The sequence below is a fragment of the Pelecanus crispus genome, chromosome 3, assembly GCF_030463565.1.
Source record: "Pelecanus crispus isolate bPelCri1 chromosome 3, bPelCri1.pri, whole genome shotgun sequence".
Classification (NCBI taxonomy): domain Eukaryota; kingdom Metazoa; phylum Chordata; class Aves; order Pelecaniformes; family Pelecanidae; genus Pelecanus; species Pelecanus crispus.
This window is the reverse complement of record NC_134645.1, coordinates 1,679,290-1,696,634: the sequence shown is the minus strand read 5'-3', so window position 1 is coordinate 1,696,634 and position 17,345 is coordinate 1,679,290. Positions and strand designations below refer to the sequence as shown.

The window sequence follows — 17,345 nt, the reverse complement described above, 5'->3', positions numbered from 1 at the left end:
ATGCTGCAATCAATTTTGTAACTGGGTTGCTTTAGCTTTTAAGGGTAGGTGGTGTTCAAAATGTTGGTTTTTTCCTGCTTGTAAGGGGTAAGTTATCCATGATATTTTAAGCAAACAAGTATGGTTTTCTTCTTATGCTTCTTAGAAAAACTGCCTGAAATGTTCAGGCTTGTAGAGCTTCTGTTAAGACTGTATGTTTTCCTTTTTTTGTCAGCTGTTAAAGAACTGCAGTATGACAGGATGCTATTCTTGCATTTGTGGTGAAAATTGTTTTACCGAATGTGTTAAAGTGATTGTAAGAATTACCAAACATTGCATTCTTCTGCGTGACTAAACTGCACTTTAGTTATCTTTGTGAAGGATTTTAATCAAATTTGAGTTTCTAGAAAGCAGCCTAGTCTAGGAAGAGTCTGGTCTTTATGTACCCTTGTGAAAAAAGAAATTTGAGAGCGTGGAAGTGGGGATAAAGATGTAATGATACAAAAGTAAGGAAATCATTAACACTTCCTCTTTTTGTGTAGTGAGGGCATGACAGTTAGCTTCGTTTTGCTTCGAAAAAGTCTGTGACCCTCCAAACTTTGGTAATTAGTTTATGCACAAAGCTGTTAAACGTAACCAATGCATAAAAGCAAATCGAGGTTTATGTGTATAAAAAAAAGAACTCTAAGGGTTCTCTCCGTGTGTGTGCGTGTATATATATATATAAACACACACATAACGTGAATATCTGAATGGTCCAGCACAATTTCCAAATTAGAGCAGGTTAGGCCAGTCCCATCTGATCTTTGTTGTTTGCTCATCTATGGGAAATACAGAGCAGATAAATGGCTGAAGAAGGAAAGACAGAAGTCGTTATTGGGGATGCTACAAAGAATCTGGTAATTACAGACTGTTTTGGTTTCCCTTGTCCATGAGTTTTCTTGCATTAAGAAATGCAAATTTGTGTACAGAAGCTTTATGATTAAGTCAGGTGACACATTAATTTTGTCAGTGGCAGTCAAAATGGGTATGAAGTGTGCTTATTACCAAAAGCTAGATGAAATTAATTAAAATGTTGCATATTCAGGTCACATATTCATGGCAGATGATTGCATATTTAATGACTGTTGCTATCAAATGGTTAATTGATCATACTAAGGAGTATCAGATATTACATAAGCTACTTTTTAGTAGCTGCTTTTTTATTTTAATTCTCATCATAGCACAATCAAACTAAACTGTCTTACTGCAGTCTTTGTACAAACCTTACTTTTTTTTCCTGTAACGTAAATGAATATAGGACTTTTTATTTGGGAGATTCCAAAATCATTTACCGATATATCAGTTTATATACTGCTCAGTGGTAATCCCTTTCAGCATCATAGGGAGGGTGCATCTTGACCAACTGCTGGGAGAATTCCTTTTCCTACAAATGGCCTTAGAAATCCTACTGTGCAGTCACACCAGGAAAGACCAAGGCTGCATACCGCTACGTACTGCTTCCTTCACGCATGGAAGGACAGAGGTCTACGCTGCCTGCTCAGTGATCTGAGCCTGTGGATCCCAGGGAGTAAAATCTGACAACATGGAAATGACTATTGTTTCCTCAAACACTGTTTGGAAACAAGTTTAGAGGTAGCTTCATGTGTGTGGTGGTATAATGAAACCGCATCTAAAATCTCTCTATATGGTCACAATTTTAGATTTAGTTCTAACCAGTAGGGAAAAAAAAAAGTATATATGGCATATAAAAAGTGCATGTTAATTTTTTGTGTGGTGAGTAACAGATCTGAAAGCATACTGGGCTTTTGTTGGTGATTGAAGCTGTAAGAAGAGTCGTGGCTCAAATCCCCAATGGCAAGAACAAATGTGTATTTCCAGTACTTTAATTAATTCCTAATTTTGACACAGTTTAAGACTGCATAATAGGAGCTAGCTCTTGTATATTGTTTTTCAACATTAGATCTAACAGCATTTTATAACAAGATGCAATTAAGACGCACATTGATGTCCATCCTAATATGGACACACTTTAAATAAACATAACATTTCTGGAAACTTCTTTCTCCGACACTATTAGTAAATGCGATGCATTTTTATTGTGCTGAAGTTGTATGCACAACCTGAAATGTATCGTTACAGATATTATTGCAAGTTTCATGAATCTAGAAAGTAAATGAACCAACAATGTCCTGAGTATAATTAAAGATACAAAATGTAGAGCCATACATAATCACAGTGCCCCAACACAGTGCTTAAAGAATTAGAGTTTTAAAGAGGGAATCATCATTGATGTTTCTGGATCATTAGTGAGTGTAATGAACAAGGATAAGTCTTTGAGGAAAGAATTTTTAAAAATGCATAGAGTGGACATACCATTGTACACGTTTTAACTTTACTACAGCTTGCTTAAATCTGAAGTAAGCACAAGAAAGGAAGTCCTGTTGTTGGTTGGGTTTTTTTGAGGGTACTATTCTTTTCAACACTTAAATATTCTGGAAATGAATCATACATAACATTTTTAGTAACAGTTACGTATTCAGTAACACTTAAGAGTTACTCGTTACGTCAAGGTGAATAAATGCGCGTGTAACGGGTCATGTTTATTAATGTTGATTTGGGTGATGGTTATCACTGTCCATCTCTGGTGTGTGAAGTCACTCAGCTCCAGCTTTGGGCATCGTAACGACTGTCATTACGTACAGGCGCCTGGAAGTTCTGCTTATAGCTCTCTCCCACTGTACAGCTGAATTAGTTAGGGTTGCTTTTCCACTCAGTTGTGTCACTCTTAAACCAGTGCAGTGCAGTGGAGAATCAAGACCTTTGAAGGACAGTCCGTCAGTTTGCAAGTCACTGACGTGCACTAATGGAAAAATGGGGCCTCAATACATACGATTATTTTGCTAATATGATCAGAGGATTTGCTTCTGCAGTTCAGAGTAGTCCATCAAGTGATGCCCCATCATGTACTCTTAAAATAGTGGCATTCAACTATTAATAGTAAACAGTAGCTTCTAAAAACTAACACACTTTTTTTTTCCCACAATGAATCAACGCTTGAGAGATGCCAGAGGCACAATAAAATTATAATCTGGTGTGTAAAAAAATACAGCTTTCTTGGTTAAGTATTTTAAGTGGTCTCATTATCTCAAGTTTAGGTTTGAATTCTGATATTTTCTACTCACCTAGCTGCCTTTCTCAAATGTCTCCTATTAACATTCGTTTATGTTCCTGCTGGCTTTTGTAGGTGGCCAAGTGAAATAATAGCAGCTTGTTATTTTGATAAACCTGATATTTTCAAGCAATTAGAAATATAACACAGGAAAATGTAAAGAAGAGAAAGGGACAGCCTGTATAGTAGAAACATACGGGTTTTGCAATTACTGACACAAAACACAGACTTCCAAGCTACTCCTAAACGCTCTTACATTCTCTGTATGAGAAAATGTGACATTACATGGTGTTTGAAATAGGACCTTTCCTACATTCATGTACAAAAATATACTTTGTTAAAAGTTAACAAAAATAACTTAAATTTTTGAGAAGCAAGACAAGTCCTTGTTGGGACGGAAACTCCATTTGCTTATGTTTTGCATGAAGTAAGCCTACTAGCCTAAACCGGTGGCTTTCCAACCCTCTTTGGATGTCCATACAACACATGTAAGGCTACTGAAAAGAGGGTTCCCTTCTTAACTACCTTTTGTCCGTGAATCCCTGAAACAGTGGTTGAAAATTACTGGCTTAAAATCTATCCTGATTTTTTTTAAGAGATGGGGTTATAACATCATCTAAAGGCAAATAACAAAGATGAGAGTTTCTGAACATTCTTGCTGCATTGTGACTTCAAGTCATACTCTTAGTTAATTTTAACATTTTGGCTTTATTCTTTATATTAATCTTAAAAAATAAAATGAGGCACTGATACGTTATGGCTTGTTTGTGTCAAAGTACGCTGTGCTGTGGTTTTCAGGGGCTTGACCTAATGAGCCAAGGGAAAGAATTATTTCCTTGACAATGACATGGTTTATCCTCTGCATTTAAGAACTAATATATAAAGGGAAAGATGACTAATTCAGTGGAATAACTTAATTTCAGGGAAGTTGAACGTTGATGATATAAATGCTCCTCTATGCATTTACTATGCAATTTACAACAACTGCTTAACGTTTATCTCTTTAGCCGCACTGAGGTCCATGCCTGTGGTCCTGAATCAGAAAGAACTATCACTTAAATCAGTGGGAGTTGTATCTGAATGCAGATTTTGATGTTAAAAATATTCTAAAGATTTCTTTTAAACCTGAAATAATAATAAAAAATAAATCTTCAAACAAAAAGAGAAGCTTAAGTGGTTCTCTTGAGACTTTCATAAAGATGTAGTCTTTGGATAAAAACCCAATATACCAAATTTAAATGTAAAACGCTTCCCCTGCTCCCCTTTCTATAGACTCCTGAAAGAATGATTTTTCTAACAGTATGTTTTAATGACCAACTACTACTTTGAATGCAATATTAAAATAAATAAGATAGCGTAGTACAGAGAAACATGCCTCCAAGTCATATAGCCACTGTGCAACGAAACCGTTCCTCTGAAGGTGAGGCAAGACCGCTAAAAGTAAGAAGTTATTTTATAGACAGTTTAGGTTTTGATGCTTTTCCAGGCGTTCCTTTACTAGTTTCTCTAAGGAAAAGAGATGCTCATCTGCATCTTCCGGTACGAGATTTCTGATAGAATTAGCAAGTTCAAACAGGTATTCCGTGTTCCTTCCGCTAGGACCAACGGCATTAAAAATCTGTTCAGCGATTTCTTCTAGAGGTGCCGGCCCAAGGTAGTTAGGGTTGTCACAAGTTCCAATGTACAACAGCACATCAAACGGTTTTACGGACGAGTCTTTTGGATAGAAGATGACAGTTGTGGTCCTGTAGCCTCCTTTCTCTCTGAAGTCCAGGTATGCCTTTACTTCACATTCTTGTCCAGCCGGCAATCTGTAAGCAACACCCCATACACACCCCTGTGGAAGGACATAAGAAAAGAAAATCCAAGCAGCACTCATAAAGATACTCACAAATTAATGTATTTCCATTGCATTTAGGCAAAACTCTCTTAAAAATGTCTTCAATTTTCAATCTGTTTATAGCTATTTCTCACACTGTTTGTAGAAGGAGTCCCAAATTAAAAGGGTTGTTTTCTTTAGGAAATCTTCAGTCAAAACGGTAATTATGCAGATTGATCATCCACTTTCTTGCTAATGCTGAGGCCTTTCTTGCAAAACAATTTCTTGTTGCAGTTAAGTTTGAAGTAGTAAATAGCCTTGGCATGGGCGACTACTACGGCGCTGGCAAAAAGGATACAAAGTATCTTCCCGACCTCGTAAAATTTGTGTCTGAAAATTAAAATTTTAAATGGTGCCAAATTCAAAGTAATTTTGATCTGGTCCTTTTTCTGTTTAGTTGTAGTCACATTTCTAAGGACCTGGGTGTCACATCTGTTACGTGTACTTGGAGGGATGAGTGGGGTAACGTTACTGCACTGAAACTGAATCGGAGAAGAAAAAGCTGAGAGAGGAGCCTTCATTTTGCATAAATAAACGTGGCGTATCTAGCACCTCAGCAAACAGTTAGGATAATTTTCATTACTGTCTTTGAGAACCTGAATATTTCTTCATCCTCTTCACAGATAACATCTGGAAAAGTATTTAACTGTGGTGTGAATTAGTTATACTCCCTTACCAAGGTTTATATAAACAAATCGGTGAGATCTGTGTTGGGGTTGATTTGCATAGGTTTTTGTTTTGAAGTAGCACAGAAAAATGATAATGATCAGTTATCCGCTAAGGGCTACATATTGTTTCTTATGAGTGCAGTTTTAAAACAAATGGTAGTCTGTTGTGTCTGCTGGCAACATCAAATGCCGATTCTTCCTGCAGCTAAGTAGGTATACATATCGGTGCTACAAAGCAGTGACAAAGCAATCAACGTTGTGGGTTTTTCCCCCTAAAACTGGATCTTAGTATTCAGTCATGATCTCAGATGATGGTGGAGTGGTGGGGTTAATTCATGAGCATTGAATTTTGCAGTCAGACTACGCGCTGGTCAAAGGCATTTTATTAAAAAAATCAGGAGTCATTTTCTATTGCATCCTTTGTAGATGGTTACAGCATTTGATGTGCTGTGGCCAGGAACAGCACTAACGAGTACAGAAATGGGTTCCTTGCTTTCCCCCAGCCATCTGGGATGCAGGTTCACTCCAGTCTGCAGGAAACGTGTCAGTTTTAAAAAACAGCCTCTTCTCTGCCTGTTACTCTCTTGGCTTAAATCTGCCACTCAGACCTACTTTGGTGTTGATAGGAAAATATATATGGGTGTGGCAGAGATAGGGATTTAAAGCAGACACTTTAAGTGTTACCACTACTTAATTCATTTAGTTTTCAGTGTAGAGGTTTCCTATTTCAGATGATGGAAAATTATAATTCAGAAATCAGACAAGGACCATGATGTTCTGTGGTTTCCTCTTAACTGGCAAAGAAATTCAGACGGAGCAAGTTAAAATAACTCTCTGAACTAGATGTTTCCAAGCTGCGCTACGCATATCGCTGGTGAAAAAGGACGTGCGGGCTAGCACAGAGCCGAGAGCTGGCATTGCCAGCAAAAGCACTGCTGCTGTTGTCACCACTGTATTTGGTGTCTGCGTGCAGGGGAATAATTGCTGTAGTCTGCTAAGATATCTTCAAAATAAGATTACCTTTTTAAAGGGCAGAATGAGTAACTGAAGCTAAAGCAAATGACTTGTCATACCATTTGATGTTTATGTGTAAACTGTGATTATCTGGCCACACCAAATTCTGGAGAAAAGGGAAAACAACCCAACCAAACAAAACTGGTTTGCTAAGGGGAAAAAAGTTTCTATGGTAATGAATAAGTTTGCTTAACAAGACAAACTGAGTGACAACAAACATAAGCATTCTTTGTCTCTATAGGCATCTGTGTAACATAATGTTACCCAGCAGTACAGTAATGTGAAAAAAAACCCCGTACTAGAAAGGTACAGAAAATCACAGTGAGAGACAGTGCATTGCATTTTGCTGGTTTTGCTAACTTCAAAAAACAGCGTAAGTTTTTGATTACTGCTAAACTTACCTCTCTCTGGCTGCTATTTCAGGGAAATAGATCGGCAAGACAGCAATATCATAACTGTATAGATAAGCAACTGTAAATAAAAACTCACTACTACCAAAATGCCCATCCTCCGCGTCTTACGGCCTTGTGTCGTGCGGCTTTGCTCTCCCTCTGCTTCCATGCCATCCTTTCTTCCCTCCCGCCCCTCCGGAGGCACTACTGCCTGCAGGGATTCCCTCTCCTGGAGGGTGTGAAGCTGGACGGACACCGCAGCCATTCCCAGCAAGGTGCCAGAACAGAGCGCGCTGCTGGGTGTGGGGGGCCCGGGGGATCAGCAGGGAGCGGGAAGCGATCGCATCCAAGGTGTATCCCGCAATAGCCGCCCCGGGCTTTCCCCAGCCTGGCTCAGTGCTTTTGTCCTAGCTGGTGAGCAGTCCAACCGAGAGCGCTCTAGTGGGCAAGATCCCTAGAAAAAATTGTGGGTAGCTCTAAGATAGCTTCTTTACTATCAAAACGAATTAGAAATGGGTAAAATGTAAGTCTAAGTACTTCTATAAGCAGAAAAAGTCTTGATTTTCCTGCAGCTTACGTGACTGTAAGCCTAGGCCTTGTTTCATCTCCCTCCCTCCCCAGCCCAGGCACTCCCCTTGCAAACGCTTCCACTGCACTGAGACTTAGGGAAAAGGTCAGAAGATAAGTGAGAATGGTAGACTCGGGCCCATGACTGTTTTCTCTAAACAGGAGCTAATTTCACAATATTACATAGAAACCAAAAGCACGGTTGTGGCATTTTATTCCTTAAGCATTTTATCTGTGTAGCAAAAAATAAAGCAAGGGTATCTCCCTTTCTATCACTGCAATGTAATCTTGATTTGTTTCAGTTTTTATTTTGGGAGGGCAAGATTGCAGTTCTGACACGATGTCTGGGGTCTACACTACACATGTGCTGAAAGTAAAATTCTGCATCTTATAACTGGATAGGTGAAGTGACTATTCCAGAAAAATACTTTAAAATATATCTTCGGCAATAACAGACCCAAACTACTTCCAGTATCTTAGTTTAGATTGATCGGTTTATTTGAAACAATCAAGAGTCATTGGTGTAACTCCAGGAAATTTTGAGAGACCTTTTCATTGCACTAAAGATAACTTAATTTGCTTGAAGAGAAGCAAAAATTATGAATAGAGACTTACTACACAGGCTGGGAATGCAACAGGACATTCTGCACACTACAGAGACAGAACAGGAGTACTATACCTCAGGATCTTCAACCAGAGTCACAACTCTTCCAGGCTAAAATTTAAAAAAAAGAAAAAAAGAAATCACGGTTCAGTTAGAGGCTTTTACCATAAATCATGAGCAAACCCAGAGCAAAACAAGAAAGAAAAAAACAAAAACAATGCAAAGTAATTAAAGGGTCAGAGAACTAATCCAGGACAGCCTCAATAAAGTCTATTTCTTTGAGATCCAGTATAAATATTTTCCGAGAATAGCTTTTGATCTGTATTAGGTAAACTGTGATAAACAAAAGGTTAAATTCTGAGTGGAAAGTGCTTGCAACATCGAAGTTAAATTAAGGGCAGTCATAAACAGGAAGGTTTTGAATGTCCTTGCTTTCTCTGTGTTGTCCAGACTGAATTCTATTCCTGTTTAAAATGGTGACAGTAATTCATTAATGTAAAACTATCCTTGAGGAGTGCACCTTCCTCGGTCATGTTGTTTCTCCACAAGCACTATGCAATTTTTTTAATCTCCGGAGTGACAATGAGGTGAACCTTCTCACTTGTATTCAAAAAGCTTATACGCAGGCATGGAAAATAACGCAATGCAGAAATCTAGTTTGCGTAGAACTAAGCAAGATATTACCACTTCTGGCTTGGTTTGCACTAACTGGATTTTAGCAAATGTTAATTACACACGATCACACGTGGCAACTCCTAGGTTTAGAAGCTCCTAGCTAATTAGATGTTTTTGAAAACACAGAGCAAAGAAATCTGCTAGTAGTTTTTAGTGAGTACTGTGTTAGCACCATGTTATTCAAAGTTGAAAAAAGAAGTTTATTGTGCAAAAGATGTTTTTCCCCTTCTTTTCCCCCTCCCAGCTCACTCTCCCTTACTGGGCAGATGGAGGATACCTCGGTAATGGCTTATTTTTCCAGTGAGTTACTTCTTGCAGGAAGAGTACGAAGCCAGTTTGTAAATACTGAAAAGAAAATTGTTGAAATTTGTTGTATAACCTGGAGAATAAAATTTTAAACCATAAAACCCTATGGACATCTGTAGTTTAAAATCGCTAATTTTGGCATCAAATTGGTGTACAGGTGTGTCTGATTAGAGGTAAGGGAAAGCAGAGGTACTAGCATTCGTTCAATTTTAGTGTAGGATAGGAATTAATTCTCGTAGGAGTTACAAAGATAATCTGAACTTGACGTACTTGGATGCATGCCTTTCGTTTAGTCTTAGCTAACTTTCGGTCTTGGGCTACTACATTTCAGTCCTTTTATGACTCGTCACTAATGGTTCCACTGACATGTCCGTGCTTTTCTGTTCGGTAAGCCTGTACTTGTTTGTGTCTCTCACACAGTAACGCTGCAGGGTTTTCTCCTGCACCCAGTCATTGGCAAGCCACACGTTCTTTTGGTAACAAGCCACATGTGAAATCTAGTTTTTGCAGAGCGCTTTCTAGATACCATCAACTGTAGATACTATTTATTCAGTGTCAGATCTTTTATAACCTTAAAGGCTGTTTATTTATAAGCTCCGAGGTGTGCGTTTTTTCATTTTTATGCCCGTTCTTTCCCAGCATCAGCCATCTATTCCTGATCTGATTGATAAAATAAGGCAACAAAACTAAATGAATACTAAATGATTGCTATTTGAGTACTTTGAGGACACAGGTCTGTACCCATGATTAATCAAGATAACTTAGGTGTTCCTTTTGCGAAGTTTTTTCCACAACCATTAATACTTCCCTGACTTGGGTACTCAATACTGGTCACTAAGATTTTGTAAATTACGGACTGAAGACACATTCTGTGGTGGGAAAAAACTTTATTACCAGGAATGGCTGTATCTGAAGCCTAAATACTGAATGAAAGTGAAGTTCTGAAGAGTACTTAATCTTCAGGTTGGTTGTGTGATGAAAGAACGATCTGTTTGACTAGGGAAGGACAGGATATTTAGTGTATTGGTTTGCAGAGTCCTTGTCTTCCATGGAACTACCGAAACCAAACACCATTAAGAAACCATGGGTATTACCTCTGCTAGCTAAGTGAAGAAAATAACACACCTATAAATGACCGGCTGTATAATAGAAACCAAACCCATTTTTCTCCTGCCCAAGTACTGGCAAGGGCAAACCTGAATGATCTCCTAAATCGGATGTCTTTGAGGGGATTTGTGTCAGTTCTGCGCAGCCTACTGCCAGGAAGGCTGCCAAAGGCAACCCTGCATGGGGTCACGCCGGAGCAGCAGCGTGGCCTGTGGCCACGCGGGAGTTTTCCAAGGCATCTGTAGTGCGAAGGGCCATCGCCCCTCTGAATCAGAAGGGAAGCCATTGCGGAAAATTAAATACACGTTGTTTCAGCTCGTAGCATCATACTTCGCTTCAAGGCCTCAGCTGTGCTGTACATGAGAGCTCCCAAACATGCTCCTGTCTTAGAGCGCATGTGACGGGAGATTCTTCTAGGTTTTACCGTTCCAGGTTCAGTAAAAAAGGGAAGATAGCATTAGTGTGGTGCAGAGTCTGCGCTAGAGGCTATGGCGTTCTCCTGGCGTGGGGACTTTGTCTACCTGCGTGGAGATAAAGCTCCTCGGGACAGTCTGAGGACTAGCTGATGTGTGCTATGAAATAGCGGGGTAAACTGAAATAAGAGCTTCCGCTGTTAGGATTGTTTTCAGTGGTACCATAAACTGCTCAGCTACTAAAATTACTAAATATTTACCAATAGAGGAATCGATTAATTTTTGCATCTGGATATGAAAGTAAGATGGAATAAAAGGAAATATGACCTTAGAAATAATTTTAGCTTGATTGCTCTTAATTTTTTTTCAGAAAGGGAGGCGTAAGTTTGCTAGTAAGTAGGAATGTAATAATTTAAAATGGCTTTCCTTAAAAGCACAAGTTTATTTAAACAAAGCATAGCCTTTTCTGCTTCCTTTTCCTGCGGCTCACGATGGCATAACAGGAGCCTATCTATCCATCCTCTTCCCTATAGCTCCCTCGCCGGCAGCCATCCGACGGGGAAAAACTGCCACAGTAAATCAGGGAACCGCAGATGTGGGAAGGCACCTCTGGAGATCCTCTAGTCCGACCTCCTTTTTTTCCCCATTTCACCTTTAACAAACTAAAAGTCCTTCATTATCTTAAAATGATTTAACCTTAAGTTGACCCAGTAATTCTATGCATGCAGAAACTCAAGAGCTTTCTGTTTGGACACTGTTTGGACAGTGGCAGCGGACAGCTGGAGCTAGATTAATCATGTCATCAAGTTTCCCCGGATTTTTTTTCTAAGCACATTGGAGGGCTAGGAACAAAGACAGTCTCTGGCAGAGCCAGAGCAGAGATTCCCCAAACGTCAGGCCCGTCGGTGTGCCGTGCGGTCAGGCGAGTGCCAGCGCCAGATCAAGGAGCACGGCTAAAGCAAGCAGTCTGAAGCTGGGAGGGAGGAGGACTGTAAGGAGAAGCAGCAGCCAAACTTCACTGTTTTGGCAGCAGCAAGCGATTAGTTCGGTTCCAACCATGTTGTGATAATAATGGCTTCAACCCTCGAATGCATTTACGCTTCCGTGCAAAACCAACCCCCCAGACTTTAATGTTTGAGGTGGTTTATGTGAATCATGCAGGTTTGCATTTCTGATGCTGGTTGTTTTTTTTTTTTTCTTTTTTTAAGCCTGCACTCAGAAATTTGAATACACCATTTATGAAAACATTTTTGTTACTTATTCAGGTCTTTCTAAGCCAGTAGCACTTTTTTCAGGGAACATTGTTATTGCCTGGTAAAATTCAAGCTGCTTTAATTTACTATTCGGAATAATCCTCTGAAAATCTTATTTTGAAGTACAGCTAATGTGTAAGTATTTTTCAAGAAATGGTTATTCCTGTTTTTGCATTCTTAATCCATTCTAACAAAACTTTTTCCAATTTCACATCCTGTAAACTATAAAATACGGCCCCATGATTAAGCAGCACTTTATAACTAGTTAACTGTCTTATTACAGTACGAGTTGAGCAGTTCAAAGTACAATTACAAGGTCAACTGAGTTTCGTACTAAAAGCTTGCGGCCATTGTACGTAAAAGTGCTCTGTATGTTTTTGTTGTGCTGACCATGGAATGTTGGAGCAACTAGTGTTTTCAGGAAGTTTTTTTTAACTTGTTGGCTACTGGTTTATTGCTGTTCCTTAAAATGTGTTAGTACTGAAGGCCCAGTTGCACTTGTAGCTCACCCACAAGAGATGAAATTCATCTCTGACGTCAAGGACTGTAAAGATTTTATAGCAGAGAGCTTTGGCATGGTGAAATGGGAGGTCCCAGCTGTGTGTTTTCTCAGTGTATGCTGAGGGAGCCTTTTTGCCTTGCAAGTAGGAGTAACAACTCATAGACTGCAGGAATACAAAAAGGCATTAACTTGTGGATGCTGAGAAAAAGTGTATTTTGTTAATGCTAAGTGGTTTATATAAGCCACAAAATGCATTAACCAGTTTACATAAATAATCACCTGTGCCCTCAATCTGTCCAAACAAGCATCTAAATAGAAACAGAACAAAGCATGGGCTTGGGGGGGGGGGGTTGTGTGGGTGTTGTTTTAAGGCTCTGTATGCCTGCAGGTGATGGTTCTGGGTGTGACCTTGGCAGAAATACAAACGTCTAAGCTTCTTGAAACCAAGTATATGCTGGTGGGTAGTAACCTGGCGTGGCCATTTTGCAAGATTTTCAGTATCTGCACAAAAACAGTCACTCTGAGCATTCCCCTGAATTTCAGCTAGCCCGGCAATGAGGTCACCAAGGATACTTGCAAAAAGGAAGAAAAACTGGCTGGTGTGGGTTTTATTCCTTTCTGCAGCCCCAAGAGTTAGACTCTCTATTGACTGATTAGGTTTTTTAAATGGGTTTTTTTTTTTTGAAGCCTGGTTTCCTAAGTAGGGGAGGCTGATGGGATCACACTCTTTTATGCCCCAGCCTAACAACCTTTGCACGTGCTTTTCAATTCATCCAAATTCAAGAGAAGAACAGAAACTTCCCAATGCTCATACAAACATCATCTTTGAAAAGGAATGACCGGTAGACGAGAAATTAGCCTTCCCACCGAGAAAGCGAACGATAGCTGTCCAGTCAGCAGACCTGAGCCAGCCGCAGGGCACGCTGCGTCTCTCCAGCCAGGTGAGGCGGCGGGTTTGGAGACAGAATTGTGCATATGACAGCATGTAAGCCGGCTGACGCAGCGAGGCTTTCGACTCGATCTTAAAAGCAAGGCGGCAAAGCGTTTGGGGCTGGAGTTCAGAACCAGGACAGCTGCATTTGCACAGCACTGCTCCAACCTGAAAAACATGCCTGCCGAGCCCAAGCCTGCTTGCACATAATTTGCTTCTTTACAGTAAATATGTTTGGGGTTTTTTTACATACTAGATGTCCAACGTGTGCTAATACCTGAAGCATGGTGATTTGCTTTGCAAAAAACTAAATGCAAGGGCAGGCTTGTATTATCTTTAAGTACTCTGCAAGTTATTTTATGGCGTTTGAGGTTCTAACTAGTGCTATTTAGAACTAGATGAAAATTTCTTCCGTGCTACACGTAGTGTGCTGTGGTTTATTTTTAAAAAGAATCCTTATGCCTTTTCTGGAGGAGTTCTTTTAAAGCCGTACTGCAGTTTTAAGAGTGGAGTTAGCAGGGTGCAGGTTAGATGACTGCTTTAGGAAACAGGAAAACATATTTTCACGATACAAAATCAGCATTCAAAGAGAGCTGTATCCAAGTATCAGTTTCTGTACATTTATGATCCGTTTGCATTTCTCATGGCTAAATTGTGAGCAGCATCTGCAGGCGTAAAGAACAGTCACATCAAAGTCATTCACCTAACGCGCTGGGTGCTTCTCTAACCTGTTGTTTCTTTAACATTTGTTGAGCTATTTAGAATTATCTAAGGGTGATGGCTCTTCTGTGGAGAGGGTGGTACGGGCTTTCAAAGCAGAGCAAGCCTCTGTTATTCTCGCTCCTGTGGCTTAAAAATAGAATCACAGAAGCGTTTAGGTTGGAAAAATACATATGTTAGCATGAAATTGCACATGCTCCCTTCTGGAATTTTAGTTTCTTTTACTTGGTGGCTTCCCCCTGCCCTTTTCCAAACAGTAAATATTTCCTCCTCTGTGAGTTTTCATTCGAAAGCCAAAAAAGCTGAAAAATGGTGAGGCAGTTACTCAGATCACCACTTCTGGCCTTTACTTATTAACCAGACTTTCTCTTCAAAGCCTGATTATCCACACAGAGGTATTTTCCCTTATTTAGATGAATGTCTATAGGAACTGAATCAGTTCTTTTTTGAGGTACCAAAATGGAGAGATGGTTATGTTACCATTCTTCTCCTCTTTGAAGTTCATTATGTTGGCTGGTTGGGTTTTGTTGGTTGGTTTTTTTTTTTTTTTTTTTAAGTGATAGTACAGAACGAAATGAATCCTCGCGCTGTCGGAAATACTTCTCGCCACAATGAAATAAATTAGAAGTCAAAGTGGAAACACAGCCTCAGTACTTTGCGAGAGAGGACTGGAATAACTGGCATCAGCAAGCAGCGGGTGCTGTTAAGGCTTATTGAAGTTAAGTTGAAAAAAGAAAGGGCACTTGCAAGGGCTCAGGGGCTCCGGAGCTCTGGGGTACCCGGCTCAGGGGCTCCAGGGCTCTGGGGTACCCGGCTCAGGGGTTCTGGGGGGCTCCGGCTCAGGGGCTCCAGGGTATCCAGCTGATGGTCTCTGGAGGGGCCCAGCTCAGGGCTACCTGTCTGAGGGCCGCTGGGGCTCTAGGGTACCCGGCTCAGGGGCTCTGGAGGAGCCCGGCTCAGGGCCTTCGGGGTACCCGGCTCAGGGGCTCAGGGGTACCTGGCTGAGGACCACTGGGGCTCCGGGGGGGCCCAGCTCAGGGGTACCTGGCTCAGGGGTACCCGGCTGAGGACCACTGGGGCTCTGGGGGAGCCCGGCTCAGGGGCTCCAGGGTACCCGGCTCAGGGGTACCCAGCTGAGGACCACCGGGGCTCCGGGGGTGCCCAGCTCAGGGGCTCCAGGGTATCCGGCTCGGGCGCTCCGGAGGGGCCTGGCTGAGGGCCACCGGGGCTCCGGGGGGGCCCGGCTCGGGGGTACCCTGCTGAGGGCCACCGGGGCCCCAGGGGTGCCCAGCTCAGGGGCTCCAGGGTACCCGGCTCAGGGGTACCCAGCTGAGGACCACTGGGGCTCCGGGGGGGCCCAGCTCAGGGGTACCTGGCTCAGGGGTACCCGGCTGAGGACCACTGGGGCTCCGGGGGAGCCCGGCTCAGGGGCTCCAGGGTACCCGGCTCAGGGGTACCCGGCTGAGGACCACCGGGGCTCCGGGGGGGCCCGGCTCAGGGGTACCCGGCTCAGGGGTACCCGGCTCAGGGGTACCCAGCTGAGGACCACCGGGGCTCCGGGGGTGCCCAGCTCAGGGGCTCCAGGGTACCCGGCTCAGGGGTACCCGGCTGAGGACCACTGGGGCTCCGGGGGAGCCCGGCTCAGGGGCTCCAGGGTATCCGGCTCAGGGGTACCCAGCTGAGGACCACCGGGGCTCTGGGGGGCCCGGCTCAGGGGTACCCGGCTCAGGGGTACCCAGCTGAGGACCACCGGGGCTCCGGGGGGGCCCGGCTCAGGGGTACCCGGCTCAGGGGTACCCAGCTGAGGACCACCGGGGCTCCGGGGGTGCCCAGCTCAGGGGCTCCAGGGTACCCGGCTCAGGGGTGCCCGGCTGAGGGCCACCGGGGCTCCGGGGGGGCCCGGCTCAGGGGTACCCGGCTCAGGGGTACCCGGCTGAGGACCACCGGGGCTCCGGGGGGGCCCGGCTCAGGGGTACCCGGCTCAGGGGTACCCGGCTGAGGGCCACCGGGGCTCCGGGGGTGCCCAGCTCAGGGGCTCCAGGGTATCCGGCTCGGGCGCTCCGGAGGGGCCTGGCTGAGGGCCACCGGGGCTCCGGGGGGGCCCGGCTCAGGGGCTCAGGGGTACCCGGCTCAGGGGTACCCGGCTGAGGGCCACCGGGGCTCCGGGGGGGGCTGAGGGCCGCCACCGGGGCTCGGGGAGGGGGGGCTGAGGGCCGCCGCCGGTGCCTTGTGCAGAGTCCCCGCCCCGGGCCGCGCCCGGGGGCAGGCCGGTTCGGCCCGGCCGCGGGGCCGGGGGGCTGGAGGTGCCCGCGGGGGGAGGCCAGGCCCGCCCGCCCCGCCGCCGCGGTGAGGGGCCGCGCTGCCGGGCCCGCCCGCCTCACCTTGCCCGGCACGCCGCGGTGGTCGGTGCTGCCCTGCCAGAAGCGGCGGCTGTAGCCCAGGATGCGCCCCACCATCTTCTCCTCGTAGGGGAAATCCACCTTCCAGATGAGGGAGCCGTAGCCGAACACCCACATGGCCGACCGACTGGCCCCGGCCCGGCCCGGCCGCCGCGGGCCTGCGCACTGCCGGCGGGGCGGCCCCGGGGAGCGGCTGCCCTCCCGCCGCGGCGGGCCTGCCCCTCGGGGCTGGCTGCGGAGGGGCCCCTGGCCCTGCCGCGGCCGGCTTGGGGCTTGGGTTTGGGCTTGGGCGAGGTGGCCGGGCGAGCCCGGCTGGTGCGGGGGGGGTGGGCTTCGGAGTGGGGTCAGCTGGCCCAGGGAAAGGGGCCGCGGACCCGGGTGGCTGGGCCTGCCCGGGAGCTGCTGGGGAGCAGCAGGGCAGCAGCTGGCCCCCCAAACCCCACAAACAAACGAACCCCCCCCAAAAAACCCCCAGCCCAATCAAGAACCTCTGCAAAAAACCCAAACACCCCCCCAATATATATATTCTGTACTCCCCCCCTCCAAAAAAACCCCCAACCCAATCAAAAACCTCTGCAAAATACCCAAACACCCCCCCAATATATATATTCTGTACTCCCCCCCCCAAAAAAAAAACCCCAACCCAATCAAAAACCTCTGCAAAATACCCAAACACCCCCCCCCCAATATATATATTCTGTACTCCCCCCCTCCAAAAAAACCCCCAACCCAATCAAAAACCTCTGCAAAATACCCAAACACCC

General features: G+C 44.3%; 1 protein-coding gene across 1 annotated transcript; it reads right to left on the bottom strand.

Annotated features, from left to right (window-relative positions):
- Positions 1-4,604: 4,604 nt before the first annotated feature.
- CHAC2 (ChaC glutathione specific gamma-glutamylcyclotransferase 2) lies at positions 4,605-16,698 on the bottom strand. The gene is made up of 3 exons (XM_075708212.1): positions 16,564-16,698; positions 8,351-8,386; positions 4,605-4,988 (listed from the first exon to the last, which is right to left on the bottom strand). The coding sequence occupies exons 1-3, from the start codon at positions 16,696-16,698 to the stop codon at positions 4,605-4,607; spliced, it is 555 nt and encodes a 184-aa protein (XP_075564327.1).
- Positions 16,699-17,345: the final 647 nt, after the last annotated feature.